We start from the raw sequence: 17,163 nt of genomic DNA, 5'->3' as shown, positions 1-17,163 counted from the left end.
ATGGTATACTGATTGAAAGTATTTTCAGAATAAATCGCATATATCTTGGCCACCATTCCCTGTTTAGAACCCCAAAGGACTTGGGCTTTTATTATGAATATGCCTCAATATCACAAGAGATGAATAAAATAAGTTTTTTTTTTTATAGAACAGGGGGCAAACGGGCAGGAGGCTCACCTGATGTTAAGTGATACCGCCGCCCATGGACACCCTCAATGCCAGAGGGCTCGCGAGTGCGTTGCCGGCCTTTTAAGAATTGGTACGCTCTTTTCTTGAAGGACCCTAAGTCGAATTGGTTCGGAAATACTTCAGTTATTAAATACAACATCATTTCAATAAAAATTGTGTTTTATGTAATTACTAACACTAGTCTGAAATAAATAAAAATAAAAAAAATAAATGACATCGGAAACTGCTTTCTAGAATCTAAATTCTTGATGTTCGCTGATGATTTAAAATTATATAGAACTGTGAACTCACTCGGGGAAGCAACATCATTGCAAAATGATTTAGACAATCTGATTAAGTGGTGTAATTTAAACGGAATGAACTTGAATCCTGAAAAATGTCTGAAGAAACGCTTCCCAACCAGAATTTACCATATCAATAATTCATTACTCAAGAAAGTCAGCCATACTCGAGACTTAGGTGTGATTCTGGATGGTAAGTTGCGTTTTAACCTGCATGTTGATGACATTGCAAATAGAGCTTTTAGGATTTTGGGCTTTGTCCTGCGTAACTACAAGGAATTCGGGAATCCTAGCACTAAAATTACAATAAACACATGTCTTGTACGTAGTATAGGTCTAAGAACAGAAAGTGGTATGTCTGGCAATCCGGATGACGCCCGGCGCCATCTTCCCGGGAGAGGTGGTGTGAAATATGCTACCGGCCATGCGGCAGTGGATCGTCAGGCGCCGCATGGAAATTCAGCTACTGATGAAACTAACATCTACAAATCGATTCGTCATCCCCATCTCATCGGAACGTGGAATGTGCGCGATCTTAATCAATCAGGTAAACTGAGAATTGTGGAAAACGAAATGCACAGAAACAATATTCACCTGCTAGGGCTAAGCGAAACACACTGGAAAGGACAGGGTCATTTTACAACAGGCCTAGGAAGTATAGTATATTTCTCGGGCCCGGAACTCGAACATAGCAGAGGAGTGGCCTCTGTTGTGCCGCGATCGCTGAACAGGTGTGTTATAGGATATAAACCAATTTGTGATCGTATAATTACAGTTAAAATCAACACCATACCTTGTAAGCTAAATATCGTACAGGTATACGCGCCCACATCGCAATCTACTGTAGAAGAAGTGGAGAACTTTTACGAAACGCTGAGTAAGACACTGAAAGAACTTCCAAAAAGAGAAGTTACCATCATTTTGGGGGACTTCAATGCCAAAGTTGGGATAACAACAGACGATGACCATCTTCGTCGTATTGCGGGCAGATTTGGGATCGGAGAACGTAATGATCGAGGCGAGCGTTTGCTACAGTTTTGCTGTGAAGAAAACTTTACCATCACCAATACATGCTTCAAGAAACACATCCGAAGACTGTACACCTGGGTACCCCCTGGCGACAGATGTCGAAATCAAATAGACTATATATTAATAGGGGCCCGATGGAGAAGCTCAGTGACGAAGGGAGTACTTACCCGGGTGCTGACTGTGGATCCGATCATCAGCTCCTTGTGGCAACTGTGCAAGTGCGTTTTAAGAGAATATATAAACCTAAGCAGGGTCCAAATATGCAACGTCTAAACGCCGATGGATTCAGACAAGGTATTGCTCAGAAAATGCACGTGTTTCATAATGAAGAGAGAGATAGAACAACAAATGGGAGAGTCTCAAAAGGGTGATCGAAGAAACAGTTAGAGAAAACATGCTAGTGAAACCCGTAATGAAAGATTTCATAACACCAAAGACGGCCAAAGTCATCCTAGAGAGACGGGAACTAAAGGAAAATGGTATTCGCTCGATAGAAAATCAGCAACGGTATGCAGATTTAAGCCGTCTGGTTCAACTTTACTGTCGGAAAGACTATGAACATCACATCAACGAAATCTGTCTCGAAATCGAACAGCACTCTTTGAAAAACGAATCCAGATATCTTTTTCAAAAAGTAAAAGAGCTGACTGGTACTCGTAAGCCAAGAACGTGTGCTATCGAAGGTACAGATGGGCGTCTAATTACAGATGTGGCTCAAGTGTTGGACCGCTGGAAGAACTACTGCGCGGAACTATATGACGCTGAAGGGATTAGCAAGAGCAACTCATGGGCAACAGAAGAGCCTGATATTCTACCATCTGAAATTGAGCATGCCATCAAAGCTCTCAAGTGCAACAAATCGCCAGGTAAAGATGGTGTGACAGCCGAAATATTAAAAAACCTAGGTCACCGAGGTACAAAGGCTATAATCGAGATCTGCAACACCATCTGGCGGTCTGGAAGGTGGCCAAATGACTGGACAGAATCGGTGTTTATACCTCTGCACAAGAAAGGCTCTTCTAAAGTCTGTGGGAATTACAGAACTATAGCATTGATATCTAATGCGAGTAAGATCCTCCTCCATGTAATTAACCGACGTCTTAATTACAACCTTAGCCGACAAATACCTGAGGAGCAGGCAGGCTTCGTTAGAGGCAAAGGAACGCGGGAACAAATCCTTAACATTCGCCAAATGTTATTCGACATTCGACAATGGAAAATTGGGAGAAGGGTTTTGCAGTAGGCGGAAAGAGAATAGCAAACTTACGATATGCTGACGACACGGTTCTTCTGGCAACATCCATGGAAGATATGGAAGAACTGTTCTAAAGACTCGAGCTAGAAAGCACAAACATAGGCCTCGCAGTAACAGAACAAAAACTAAACTGATGTTAGTGGATCGAGCCAGTAAGCTTCCACGTGTCACTTGTAACATTCCTGGAATTAATATCGTAGACCGCTTTATATATCTTGGATCCCAGATCTCCAACGACGGCAGCTCTGTCCCCGAAATAAAAAGGCGAATCGGCATGGCTAAGGATGCCATGACACGTTTAGGCGACATCTGGAAGAAAAGAGGAATTGGCATCAAAACTAAAATAAGACTGATACGGGCTCTGGTTTTCCCTATCTTCCTGTATGGAGTAGAAACGTGGACCATCCTGGCTCGAGAACGACAAAGAATCGATGCCTTTGTGCTGGCGGCGAATGCTCAGAATACCGTGGACTGCGAAGGGCACCAACACATCAATCCTGACCCAACTTCGCATACGAACTCGCTTGTCTACCGTATGCCTACAGCGAATCGTATCGTATTTCGGCCACACAATGCGCAAAGGCGATGAGAACTTGGAGAAGCTGATCGTGGTTGGTAACACAGAAGGCAAAAGATCACGTGGCCGTTCACCAACCAGATGGACCGATCAAGTGAAAGACTCATCGTCTTCAAAGCTATACAATGTTATAAGAGAAGCGCTGGACAGAAACCGGTGGAAGCAGATAGTCCGCGCTAAATGTTTCGTTGCTGACCACGACGCTCAGAAATGAGCTGCCGACTAAAGAGAGAGAGTACGTAGTATCCTCGAATATTGCAGTTCTGTGTGGAATCCGCATCACGGTATCTATTAAAATCTATTTCAAAAAGCTAGCAGCTAACCTAATTAGTGATTAGGATTTTATCAGGGATATTCAATAAATTTTATTCAACTAATTTTGTAATGTTTTTAATTTCTGCTTTGTTTTATCTTATTTTGATTATTTTTTGTGTGTATATGCTTCATTAAATCAGAATGTTGTGTGCGCCTATAATTGGGGTAGCACTAGGCATGTGTGTGTGTTACATGCATGTATCAGTGTCTACTCTGTTGGTGCAATAAATAAATAAATAAACTATTTCTTTTTCTAACAGATTTCTTCTATCTTCTTTCCATTTAACGCCAACTTTTTAACTTTAAGATTTGTACAGTCTCTTGAGTGTCATAGAGTTTACAATGTAATTTGTTTACAAGACGAAAGTTCAGACAAAAAATGTTTTTTTTCTTTTTCATCAAAATTAAATTGCTCGATAAAAGCAGAGAAGGGAGTTCTGTCAGTGAAATGAGTTGCGAGTTGAAATTACGGATTATCAGATCACCGAGGCACGCGAGCCAATAATAAAAACACAACAGTATATATTATGTCACCTATTTATTGAAATAACTTGAAAAATTTTAGTGAACTATTTCTATGTCTTAATACTAACCCGTAAACCTATATTACGAACGTATTCTCTTAAAAGTCCATAAGAAGGGAGGGAAGTCCGAACTTGAGACCGCGTCAGTAGTCGACCGAAACCGGAAGACTGAACTCTCTGAACGTTTGTGGACGGTCAGGTAGGTGTGAACAGATTTTTACTTTATTTGCAAAAAATATGCAAAAATGACTCCACTATTTCACGTTAAAAGAAGAAACACGTCAGTCAGTGGTGGCGACGGAAACGCCAATTGACTTCTTTCGTCGTCGTGAAATGTTTAATTGTAATTCGTCAGTTATCTCGGGCTAAGAGGAAGCGTTGTCGCGGTCGCTAATAGTAGTTGGGGTACTGGGGCCAAGGGGCATGGGGCTGGTAGCCGGCGGGCGGCTGCTGGTAGCCCCAGGGCGGCTGGTAGGACTGCGCGTAGGACTGGTCGTACTGGGCCGCGGCGCCCGCGCCCCCGTAGTAGGCGCCGCTGGCGGTCGTCGCGCTCGTCTGGACCGCGGCGCCGTCCTTCTTCTTGCCGTCCGCCGCCGCCGCCGACTGCTGCGCGGGCGTCGCCTCGTGCTTATCCTTGCGAGCCCTCTTGCGCAGATGCCGGTCGAGGGCCCTGGCGTGCCGATGGGCGGCCCGGGCGCCGGCGGCTCCCCCCAGCTCCTCGGCTAGCTCCCGCCAGCGCCACGCGAAGCGGGCGCACGTCTCCGGGTCGGCGCCCTCTCGCTTCTCGTAAGAGCGGACCAGTTCTGCGGGAGTTGTGGGTTCTAGTCAGAAAGTTCGTCACACCAAAGGAGCCGTCTTCCCGACCTGAAATCCGACCGATCCTCACCTTCCAATTGTTCGTAGGGCGTGTCCGGACAGTGCAAGGCGAGGTCCAGCCTCTGCAGATGCAGCCTGGCGTTGAGAGGATCGCGTTCCACGGCGTCGTCCAAAGCCTTCCGGGCGGCCGCCGGGTCCCTCTTCACGTGTGTCAGGAACCGGGCGTACTTCACGGAGAGGGCCGAAGCCACCGCCTTGGTCTTGGCGGCGGCGATGTAGCCCTCGTACAGGCGGACGCATCGGTCGTAGTCGCCTCGACGCCGCTCCAGGTTGACCCGCCTGCCGAAGGAGACGGGGCGTCAGCTCGGGGCGAGGCTGAAGGGCGAGGCCCGGGCCCGTTGGTCGGCCTACCTGTACTGGATTTGCACGAGTTGCGGGCAGGTCTTCTCGATGCGGTCGAGGATCTCGGCGGCGCGGGCGGGGTGGCCGTTCGCCTCCTCGAAGTGCGCCCAGTGCAGGTGCAGCTCGGGCTTGTCGTGATGGTGCACGGTGCAGGCCCTCTCCAGGACCTCGCGCTCCAGCGACACCAGTTCGGGGGCACCGTCCGACTTCTCTTCCAGGAACTTGATCAACTAGCGGAAACAGATAGGTTCAGAAGTGTCTACGAATGGCGCTTCGCGGAACACCCTCACACGGACGCCTCACCCTCATCCAAAACTCTTCGTAGAGAGCGCAGGCGATGAGACACCGCTCGTGAAGCACCAGCGCCCTCTCGAAGGAGCCGTGCTGCTTCTCCCACTCCAGATAGGCCTTCCAGTTCTTCAACTGGCACCGCTCCAGCGGCTTCACGTGGAAGTATGGACGTTTTATCTAAAAAATTCATGACAGATAAGTAACAAAAGGGCACGTTATTCTTTTCGTCTCACCGTATCGAATATTTAAAGAAACCCCTCACCCCCTCCTCGAAGGTCCAGCGAGCGGCCACTTCTTCTCCGGTGCTCTTGTGCACCTTCCTCCGAGCTGCGATCACGCGCTCCTTGATCGCCTGCGCCTCTTCTTCGGATGCCTGTCGGGCGGAGTGATCCATCAGTGCCGTTCGTCAGGTTAGGTAAGTAAATACAAATGTCGGCTTAACACGTACGACGTGGTCCACGGGTTCGTCCTCCCCCGGAGGCAGGTCCACGGCCGGCGCCCGGCCGCCGCCCTCTCGCACCTCGGCCCGCAGACGCACCAGCTCCTCGCGGCTCACCACGCCCGCCACGGGCTCCGACATCACGTGCTCCTGGAAACTGACCGACGGAGGTTAGGCCGGAACCGGGCTCCCGACCGGCGAGAAGGGAGTTCCCACTCACTTGTCAAAATGAGATGTGTATCCGAGCGTCGGAGTGGAGAGCAGGCGATCGTAGATCTCGGTGACGTTGAGGGCCGATCCGTTTTCGGCTTCCCACTTGATGTAGGACTCCCAGAGCCTGTCGGACCGGAATTCTAAGCCGCAGGCCTCTGGAACAGTTACGTGTGCTGATCATCGCGTCACATTGTACGAGTGCATGTGCGCTCTGATCGGCCTCGAGCCAACTCACCTACGGCGCGTTCGTACTGCGCGCGGATGTAGGCGTGCTCCTCTTGTCTAGTGCTTTTGATATGATTGAGATAGTGTATCCAGAGGTCCACCGACAGAGGGATGGCTCTGAGCCCCCTTTCCAATACCTGAAAGCGCAGAAAGCGTTAGAACGCGGCGGGGGGGCCGAGCGCCGAGAGCGCGCGAGAAGCAAGGGATTATTCAATAGCATTCAATCGAATTGACAATATAATTTTGTATTGTGAAGACACCTGATCGCACCTGGCCGTGGCTGCCCGTCGCCGTCTCCCTCAGAGGCCGACCGGCGGCGGACCCGATCTAGGACCTGTCGCTCCGCGCTAGTGCCGTCAATTATTAGCTTAACTTAAGTCATTCAATTCATGTTCAAAACTTAAATATTTGACACGGTACAACAGTATTTCAATCGAGTACACGACTTAAATAAACGTATAAACACCAGTAAATACAATAAATATCAAAGCACCACCAGCACCACAACACCAGTCACTAATCTACGTCTAACGGTACGCAACGGTTACGGAAACTCTTCGACGCATACTGTACTCTTACTGCCTTTGGCCTCGTCGCACTGTTGGGAAAAAAAAGCAGTTGCACATTGTGTTACGACTCAAATTATTCAAAAACTGTTAAGTCATATCGATTCTATTAAGTATTTCGAGAGGAGTCGCGGGTGGGTACTCACCTCGAGGCATTTCTTTTTATTTCCTTTACGCTTTTCGTAATCGGCGTATTTCCTCCAGTAGCCGTAGCAATACGGATAATGTGAGAGAAACGCGTCGTACGCCTCGCGGGCGGCCTCCGCGTCGCTCTGAAACAACACGAGATCGTCATCGCCCGATCCGTAGACGCGCCGTCCCCTTGGCTTCCTTTGGCCTTCGTCAGCTGGCCCTTGCCTATCCACACGACTTTCAGTTCTCGTTGCTTCACGAAGCTCACGAGATTAGCAAAAATGGTCATCATTTTAAACTTTCTCGGAACGGTATTAAAAAAAATATAATACTCAATTGCGCGATATTTGAGGCCCTTTGACCTGAAGTCTAAAGATGTACGATCGAGACGTTTTTGATCATAGGCCGCAACCGATGGCCGTCGTCAGTTTTACTATTGCAAGGTAAAACTCCTTCCTTCACTCGTCCACTTAAATTTAGTAGTAGTTATTATGTATATAAAAATAAACGCGAAAAAATAGAAACGCGAACGACTCAAATGCGATATCTTTTTTAAATAAAAACGTTTAGTTTTGAAAAGTTTGTTCTTCATTTAAACGACATTAAAGTGAAGGTGTGACTCACCTCTTGGTCGACATACTGCAATAAATAAGTCCAACCAGTGAAATCAGTGGGATCATCGTTAACTACTTTCCAATATTTGTCCAGTTCTGGCAGCACTTTCTTCTTGGGCTTTTCGTCTATTGAAGATCTCTTTTCGGCAGGAATTGGTTTGCTCTCCCCATTCTAAAAATAAATATTTAACAGTCAACTGGAATGTTCAGCTCTCTAGACTGGTACCTGTAAAATATCTAAATACCTTAGCGACTGCTTGTTTCTTTTCCGATGTTGGAGATTCTGGATCATAATCTCCTTCTTCGTCTGGCTTTCTCTTACGAGTTGTTTCTTTTTTTGATGCTGGCAATTCATCTTCAGAAACCACCTGAAACAAAAGTCTAAATTGTTATCATTACCAAGTAACATTACATTAGTTGCTATCATAATGTGATTATGAGATTATACTGATATGGTTCAAAGAAATAATCAAGAAAATGTCGTCACTTCAGTGTCAGCAGGAAGTTCAGCTGGCTTAGGGCCTGGTAGTTCATCATCAGACACATTTTCCGCATCTTTAATGCTTGGCTTTTGCACAACTGGTAATTCATCTTCTGAAACCACTTCTGTTTCCTCTGCCCCACCAATCTAAAATATTAAGAGTATATAGCCCTGGCATGCTTTTGTATAGATATAATTACACTACTATACAAATAAATATTGGAAAACAAATAAAAAAAGAATACAAATTTTATTAAGTCTAAAGTCTGTAAAGGTAAGGGTTAATTAATTTTGTGTAATTACTTTAGAATTCCCATCCTCATCTTGTACAACTGTTTTTATTTGTTTAACTTTTTCCTGTTGTTTTCCTTCAACATCTGGTTGTGCAGACTTTTCTGGTTTAGGTTTATCTTTAGAATTATTCTCAGACTTTTTACTAGCAGAACCAGTTTCGTGGAGTTCTTCTTGCTAAAAAATGATAGTAAATAATATTAAGATAGCAGAATTATAATGGAATAAGACAAAACAACCTTATAATTTCAATAAATATCAACTTATTAATATATAAGAAGTTGTAAAACCAATATGGATGTAATGTATCCATCTATGGGCTTGCACCAGCAATGGTAATGTTGAAATTACACTAGGAGTCCAAACTAGGGTACTCTCAAGACACAGTAGATCCTTGTCTGCATCCTTAAAATAAAAAAATGTCAACAAAGAAATAAGGAAAAATATCAACCAGTTTCTTGGGCTAGTGTGTAGGCTCAAGACAGGAGCAAGTGTTTTGAGCTATTGTACTTAGCAACCATAAGTTAATGCAAATAAGATTGAAAAATGTTGTCATAAATAAGTCAAGTTTAAAAAATGTAAAAGACAATAAATGTAGAAGGCATTAAACTATAACAGTTTATTAGATTATATAAGACTAGATTACAGAAGAATGTTTTAAAAAGATATAATCATTTTGACTATAATTGAAGTAAAAAAATTAGTCTGAATAAAAGTAGTCATGCTAACCCTAATTTCTAATAAGCTTGTTCAATAAGAAAATTATACCAGCAGCTTGAAAGTAACTAAAAACCATTTATCAATTAATTTTATACTTATACACTTACAAAGGAAACAATTACAAATTTATACCTTAGATTGTGATCCAACTACATCAGTATCATAAGCCTCTGGGACATCACTTGGTGTGACTGAGATGACATCTTCAGTAGTACTACATACAGTTTTTGCATTCGGATTACTACTTTCAGTTTTATCACAATCTTTAGAGTTATTTTCACTGTTTTCAACATCATTTATTTCCATACTCTCATGAACTGGATACTCACCATTAGACATTTCATTATCATTTTGCTTAGAATCACTTTCACTGAAGTCATTAAGTTTAAAAGCATCACTTAAACGGGAATCAGCATCCAGAGAATCAGTAGGAAAATTTACTGCCATGTCTCCTACATCAAAAGAATCTGTGTTGTAACCCTCAGCGTTGTTTTCTAGATAATCGCCTACACTACCGGCAGACAATTCAACTGCGTTAAGAAACCCCTGGTTTGATACTGACGACTCGTCAACGGCAGCATCAACGCCGCTAAATTCTCCATCTGTGAGCAAATGTGAGAGTCCGTTCGAGTTTTCATTTATCAAGGGACTTTCATCTGTTTCCATGGGGTTTTCTGATAAACATTTCTGCAAACAAATTACCATGAATGTCAAAATACTAAAACAGCTTTTAAATAGAAATTTCTATAACCTCAAAAAAATACTATTTACACACCTGTAATTCTGAACTGGCGTCATCTTCCATTTTGCTTTTGTCTTGTTAATACACAGTTATGCCAGCACACTTATTATCCAACAATGTAACCTTATAACAAAATAACTTATTGACAAACAGACAGATTATCTGAGAGTGAGAATGATCAATGAACTCAATTTTAAGATACATCAGTCATCGATATGTATAAGTTTATAAGATATTAGTCAAAGAGATATCATCAATTCTATGTATCTTAGTCTATAATATTCTATATTCTATAGCAAATGGGACAGGGGCCACTGTAATTGCATTTTGTACACTGTAACTACAGTAGATTCAATGCATTTTTACTGCGTTTACCGTATATGAATATACAATCTTTGCAAATTTTTTAAAATCCAAGAGCAATTTTTTTGCATGTAACGTAACATTTGCAATTGAAATGGCAAATGTGACTGTATTTTCACACAGATAATAAAATAGACGGGAAAACAAAAGAGATAAAGAAAAATACTATACATTTTAGGGGTAACTTGCTCATTAGATATTTGTAAGTTGGTGTTAGAGAGAACATTCTGTAAGGGTTGGCATCAATGATCAGTTACTATACTAAATTCCTAACTTGTCTCATTCCGATACGTTTATTTTTTTACCCGTTTCCCTGTTTTGACCCTGGGCTTGTGGCCCAGGGTCAAAAGCACAAACCGTGCGGGCCATAATATAAAAAAAAACTTGTCTCATTTCCCTGTCATTTACGAAATTATAAACCTGCTATTGAAATGTTTAAATGAAAACTATACCGTATCGTTTTCATGGGTTCCTGGTCACCATGGAATGCCGGGGGGCCGATGGCTGGCCATGCGTCATACTCGTGAACGGGTGCTACTTGTGGTGATTGGTCGTACTTGAATTCGTGTATGCGGTGATATTAATTATCCATACTACGTATTTGCGTGTTGTTCTCACAAATATGTAAGTGCGTGCTCCTATTTCACCATGCCTCCTGCTGATAGAGGACAAATCTGTGTTTTTAATTTATTTTATTATACTTTATTACTCAAGATGTCATATGGAACATGGTGTAATGGTTGCAGCTCCGTACAAACATCGTGTATAAAAAACTTGGCGATTAAAAAGAGTCGCGGAGAGTTTATTGCCTGTTCTTCTCTTCCGTTCTACGCCCTTGATTTGAGAATTGGCAGTAAATGTAAAATTAGAATCATTTTATATTTCTTTTCTTTTTTTGACGTTCATAAGTGTACATTATGTTACCTATATGAATAAATTATTTTTGACTTTGACGAGAAAGCCGACCGTATAGCCAATGAGGCGGTGGAAAGTGGAGATGTAGATATTTTTGGAAACTATGCACATGACTTGATGGCTCTTTTCAGGATTTATCTCAGGAATTCCTAGACTGAATCCTGGGATCAAGATATTTAAAAAGGTCGCCATTATCATGCAATTCAACCTTCTATACCGATTAAGTCCTGGTTTTGGAGATTGAGATTCGGTAAAACAACTACAACAATACTGTCACGTATGCGACTGGGACACGTCGGCACAAGTAACATTTCCTAGCTAACATTTCCAAGTTTAATATTATTGACAACCCTATGTCCGAATGTGGATATGCTGAGGCTTATTTGAACCACATCATGTTTGTTTGTTCTCGGCGCGACCGGTCGGATCTTCTCGAAGGTCTCATTTCCCTTCAAATTCCTTTCTGTTCATCCATATCCTGTTTACTTGTAACACGTATATAAACTTGTAACAGCTTTTATCTTAAGTAATGAAATAATAATTTAGACCATATGAATGTGTCTATATATAAATATCTATCCTTTTTTATCTATCTCTATAAGAATTTATCTTTATTTTATTGATTATTTTCCATTTCTTAATTCCGTTCCATCCGATAATTGTTCTTTTTACCCGTTTTCCTGGGCCACAATGCACAAACCATGCGGGCCGGGAAAACAACCTGTCCCATCACACTAATCTTACTTAGAATTCGTACCTCGGTGGTGCCTAGTTTTATTATTCACGAAAGACTTAAATGAACCAAATATACTATATAATTAATGGAAAACTTCAACGAAAGACTAGGCGGTATGGTCGAAAGACTATAGCCTGCGCCATGGGCGAAAAAAAAAATACTTAGAAATTAGAATTAACCACAAATGTTTCTTACCTAAAATTTTAAGCGTTTATAACATGTAAATAGAGACTTTTCACAAAAAAGTATCGACTCGCCGTCGTTAACGTTTTTACTTTTCAAAATGTGGGGATTGCGTGCTTTTCTAAATAAAAATACCGTTGTAGAACAAGCTTCATTTTTCCAACAAATTAGAGTGAGCATATTTTTTTATAATTATGATGCATCTTAACCTTTATATTACTCTTAATCTTATATTTGGCAGAACACGTTCATTCTTAAGCGACGCTGGCCACCACCGCTTCACAAGAAGAATGGAAGAGTACCAAAATTAAAAGCAAGGCATTTTGTTTATGATTTAATTGAAGATACAAACATTAATAAAAAACCTGATTTAAAAGTAATATTAAATCAATTTGTTGATGGTAAGTAATAGTTATGAGCACTATTGTAATAAATAATTGATTAGAATCATGAGGATATAGTTGCATTGTGGTACCAAAATCCTTCACAATAAACTGTCTCATCTGATTGATCACCCCATAAACACACATGTCAATATTATTAGCTGTGTGCACATTTGTGATAAAAACGAAGAGAAAGAAAGAAAGTTCAAGTATTATGCATACCTATATCACTTCAGAATAATGTAGCCTACATGTAGACAAAACTTCCTGTAGTTTCGGAAAATCACTTTGCATGTAGAATTTATATTTAAATATATAATTTCAGGTGCTGGCAATGTTGGCGATATATTGACTTTGCGTCCTAATGTTGCATATAAAGAATTTTTACTTCCTGGTCTTGCTGTATATGCAACACCTGACAACTTACAAAAGTACAAAGCTGCTGAAAACAAATCAAGGGAATCATCTGATTTTAGTTCCCCTTATGTGCAAAGAGTAATTGTTTTTAGATTAACATCTTATACTATGTTTATATATTTATGCTAAATCCAAATTTTATATTAAAACTTATTATTTCAGACAATTAACTGTTTATCTCAAACAGTTTTACAAATAACTATGAATAAGACTACACCATGGAAACTTGAGCCTTGGCATATTAAAACATCATTGCGCAAAGCTGGTTATATAGTACCTGAAGAAGCTATTACAATGCCTCCAAAGGAAATCACAGGACCAGATTTAACTTTACAAGAAAAGGAGTTTTTCATTACAGTTAAAGTAGGTTTGCCTTAATATGACACAACATTATTTAGATTGTTCCTCTTAATTAAAATCTATCTGTATATTATTATATTCCAGATAAATAATAAAGAAGAAGTAAATGTAAGATGCCGCATCCACCATTGGGCAACAGGTTTAGAGAGACTGCCTTGGGAAGAGTTTCATTGGAAAAAACCTTTAGAGGCTCTTATTCCAGAACAAGCTGAAATTTTAGAAAAAATGCCTCTACCTCAATGAGGACATTTAACCATTAGGGTTCTTCACAGGTCATAAATTATAGTAAAAAAAATATTCTTTTTATTCAGCATGAAGCTGGTGAACATTTTAATGTATTAGGATGCACCTTTATCACTGTTTACTTAAGCTTTAAAAGTTGGGAGGAAATAATAAACATCTTAAATACTGCTAATAGTATAATTTTTTGTAATAAAAAGAAAGTTTAGTAGCGTGCATAAGTAAATCTCACACTCTTCCTTTTTATGTGTAATCCCAGAGAAGAAGGTATGCAAACACATTATTAAATTCTGAAAAAAAAGAACCATGAATGAATATAGGACGCACTGTAACCTAGTTAGCACTATGTTCTCAAATGCAAGGGCTTATTGTGAGTACTGAGCCTCAAAATTACCACCCTTGTTATGTGAATTTAATTTGTAGAATTGCGCGCAGGAGGCATATACCCATAAACAGCACTGAGTTAGAAAAATGCTTTATTGTAGACCCTTATTGTAGCTCTAAGAATTATGTGAACAAGAAAATTCGATTTTATTGAATTATAAAATTTAAAAAAAAGAATAAATTTAATGCACATTCATTTAGAAGATAAACTATTTTAAAATTCTTGTACAACTCTACAAACACTAAGTTAAAGGCAAATAATTGTGCTTGGTTTAATAACAGCAGGCACTACAATATAGGTATAGTTAGGATCTCAAAAGCCTTAACAACATAAATATAATGAAAACTTTTATCGGAACTGAATGAAAATGGGGGCTGGTGGGTTTTTGCACCCCGTTGGTGCAAATAACCTTTTATTTACTTTGCTTCGATTAAATCAAATTAAGATTGTCATATTTTTTAATCTCAAAATCTACATAAGGTGACCAGATTGTCAGTAGGGACCTAAAAAAATATAGTAAAATTATCGCAAAAAATGGTACAAATTAATACGAAATAAACAGTTTCCCTCACCAATTATCAAAGTAAAAGTGAGTACTAATTACCTATAACCGAAATGCTAACTACCAACACTGGCAATAAGCATCATGCAATGGCCTCAATAGTATGTTATGATTTATCACCTGACAAAAGATGTCTTCACTCACCACGGACGACAGACGTGTCACTTCTGGTAACTTTTGTGGGTAATATCACTTCATGAAACTCACTGGAATGCTTTAAACTGCCAGTTTCAGTACATTCACGTTGAATTTTATGAACGCTGTCGATATTTAACGGGCTACGACTATCTTGATCGTTCACTGTTTCATCATCTTTTTCCAAAGAATGTTGGATCGCGTTATTTTCTATTTCTACTGCGGTTTGACCTTCGTGGGCCTCTACATTGCTTTGATATTCAATGAAACCCTCTGAGCCTTTGGCTTCGTCGCAGGCAACTTGTTCCCTGACAGAGTCCATATCTTCGCTGAGTTTACTGCTACTGGTATTGCTCGGCGGTGTGACGGATTGAATGGCATCTTCACGCTTCAATTGTTTTCGGCGTTCGACGATATCGTAACTAGCGTGTGAAGATAGTAAATGGAGGCTATCGTCCATAGGTAAATCCATGGAAGTCGCGAAACTCTCATCTCTCCCTGGGAAATTATCTTTTTCAGGCACAATGTGAATATTTAAAACGGTTTTCGTCTTTTGTAGATCGTTACTTTTTTCCAAGGACGTACCAGAAAAGTCTTTAGAATCTATCATGGACTCTGTAGAAGAATGGGTTTTGTTAACGTTAAATTTATTTCTAACTAGAAACCCCCTTATATGCGCCTGAATAATTGTCGCCGCACTTGACAAAGTAGAAGAATCATCTGTAGATAATGACAACGATTTCTCCTCGTTAACAGTTTGAAGTACGGTGTCCATTCTACTGATTCCTCGACGTTCCTTATTAGTCATATTAATATTATTCTGAAAAAAAGTAGGTATATTTACAAATCGCGACAGTCCTCTTTTTAAATTTAATCAGAAAATCGTCAATAAGAGCAGCCTCTTGCAGTTTCTGTGGTATATAGTAAGGTAACTTCGAAGAGGGAAGTAAAATACATGTGTCTAAAGTAAATATTAGAAAAGAATATGTGACTGTATATTTTTTTCTAAAAAAAGCTCTGCGAAAATAAAAACTAAAATACAGACGAGTCGGCGTTAAATAACTATAGTTCGGTTTACCTCCAAATCGTTCTCTTTAATAAAAAGATTGATGTCAACGTTTGTTGCATCATCTAAGCTGGTAGTTTTACTTTTGAAGAGGAAAGTTCGAAAAACTTTCTGAATCGTTATAGCTGCCGTTTCGAGATCCATCTGGTGATGAGCTCCTAGGACATTAGACGCAGCATCTTCTTCATCGCATACCCTTATCTTTTCCGCTTCTTCAGAGAAGTTAACGCCTTCGAAATTATCCTCTCGAGCGGATCCAGCGTCATCCGGAGAAAGAGGAAACTCTTTAGGTATTTTTGGTTCCAACTCAATATTTTCAATGGTTCCTGACGACGCGCTATAATCTGGACTCGTCAAGTTATGATGAATTTTTACATCTGTTGAACAAAATTCTTCATCTAAAACGTTTGCGTTTTCAATAACGGTAGGGCTTACAACTACCGCACCTTTGATTAATTGGTTTCCGGAGACATCTGACGTACATTCATTTTCATTAAATGTATTATTTTTGGAATTACTATTTTCAAGTTGGCGCTCACGACATTCGCCAGACACAATGTTCGGATATGTTATATTATTATCAAATAATTCCCGAGTTATTTCTTCTCGACGAGACGTATATGCGGGGAGATTATCCTGAACCATCTCGCGTTTCGCAACCGACGCATCTTCCGTATCATCATTCACAACGTCGGGAGCTGGCCGCGTCTCGTTGTCTTCTAGAAATGTTTGATAATTTTTTTCGTAACATTTGCGCCGCTGTTTAGCTCTTTCCCTTATTATATTCTGAGCTTTTGCTATTTTCTGTTCCAAAGACGTGGGTTTTTTTCGCTCTAAAAAGATACAGTAACTTCAAAGTTCACAAAGTAAATTAAATTTAAAACATTATAACACGGCACTCACGTCTGTCGTCATCTCGGATCTGCAGCAGTTTCTGGACGTGGTCCGCACAAAACTCATAAATATCGGATGGTTTATTTCTCAAAACGTCCTCGCTCAGCCCCTCCATTAACTTCAGCAGGCCGGGTGGCATTTTCGGGACGGGGGCCGTATACACTCGAGATCTGCGGTTATTCATTTTGCACAAACGCAGCGACAACACCAGTTCCAGTCTTAAAAGACGAGCGGAGCCTTGTTGCGTTGTTTGCTTTCGGTAGTCTAGGTGACGTAACCCGCTCGAACGATGATGACCCGATATTGATTTTTCCTGATCCTCAAGGTCAACAGACGACGTCTCGTGAAGGTCGAGAACCGGGGCAACCGATGCCGACGAAGGGCAAATAAACAATGGTCGACGACCAAACCTTCGGCCCCCG

The 17,163-nt window shown here is 40.9% G+C and overlaps 3 protein-coding genes across 5 annotated transcripts; 1 reads left to right on the top strand and 2 right to left on the bottom strand.

Moving 5' to 3' along the window:
- Positions 1–4,165: 4,165 nt before the first annotated feature.
- LOC110997436 (pre-mRNA-processing factor 39) lies at positions 4,166–10,348 on the bottom strand. Its single transcript, XM_022265588.2, has 15 exons — positions 10,136–10,348; positions 9,493–10,047; positions 8,653–8,817; positions 8,356–8,496; positions 8,114–8,236; positions 7,879–8,040; positions 7,269–7,394; positions 6,567–6,693; positions 6,339–6,486; positions 6,128–6,275; positions 5,942–6,052; positions 5,692–5,856; positions 5,398–5,618; positions 5,057–5,325; positions 4,166–4,973 (listed from the first exon to the last, which is right to left on the bottom strand). Exons 1-15 carry the CDS (start codon positions 10,163–10,165, stop codon positions 4,561–4,563), a joined length of 2,904 nt encoding a protein of 967 aa, XP_022121280.2. The 5' UTR covers positions 10,166–10,348; the 3' UTR covers positions 4,166–4,560.
- Positions 10,349–12,225: 1,877 nt separating this feature from the next.
- On the top strand, positions 12,226–13,869 carry LOC110997482 (39S ribosomal protein L9, mitochondrial). Its single transcript, XM_022265659.2, has 5 exons — positions 12,226–12,471; positions 12,541–12,700; positions 13,008–13,177; positions 13,262–13,462; positions 13,544–13,869. Exons 1-5 carry the CDS (start codon positions 12,400–12,402, stop codon positions 13,700–13,702), a joined length of 762 nt encoding a protein of 253 aa, XP_022121351.2. The 5' UTR covers positions 12,226–12,399; the 3' UTR covers positions 13,703–13,869.
- Positions 13,866–17,110, bottom strand: LOC110997483. 3 transcript variants are annotated; one of them, XM_045630953.1, is made up of 4 exons: positions 16,751–17,110; positions 15,860–16,680; positions 14,767–15,601; positions 13,866–13,989 (listed from the first exon to the last, which is right to left on the bottom strand). In XM_045630953.1, the coding sequence occupies exons 1-3, from the start codon at positions 16,923–16,925 to the stop codon at positions 14,783–14,785; spliced, it is 1,815 nt and encodes a 604-aa protein (XP_045486909.1). In that variant the 5' UTR covers positions 16,926–17,110; the 3' UTR covers positions 13,866–13,989; positions 14,767–14,782. The 3 variants fall into 3 exon arrangements, with proteins under 3 accessions (XP_045486909.1, XP_045486908.1, XP_045486912.1); XM_045630952.1 differs by having other exon boundaries at positions 14,791–15,601; XM_045630956.1 differs by lacking the exon at positions 13,866–13,989 and having other exon boundaries at positions 15,465–16,680.
- Positions 17,111–17,163: the final 53 nt, after the last annotated feature.

This window comes from Pieris rapae, chromosome 1 (genome assembly GCF_905147795.1).
Source record: "Pieris rapae chromosome 1, ilPieRapa1.1, whole genome shotgun sequence".
Classification (NCBI taxonomy): domain Eukaryota; kingdom Metazoa; phylum Arthropoda; class Insecta; order Lepidoptera; family Pieridae; genus Pieris; species Pieris rapae.
The sequence above is the reverse complement of the archived record's forward strand: the minus strand, read 5'-3'. Positions and strand labels throughout refer to the sequence as shown.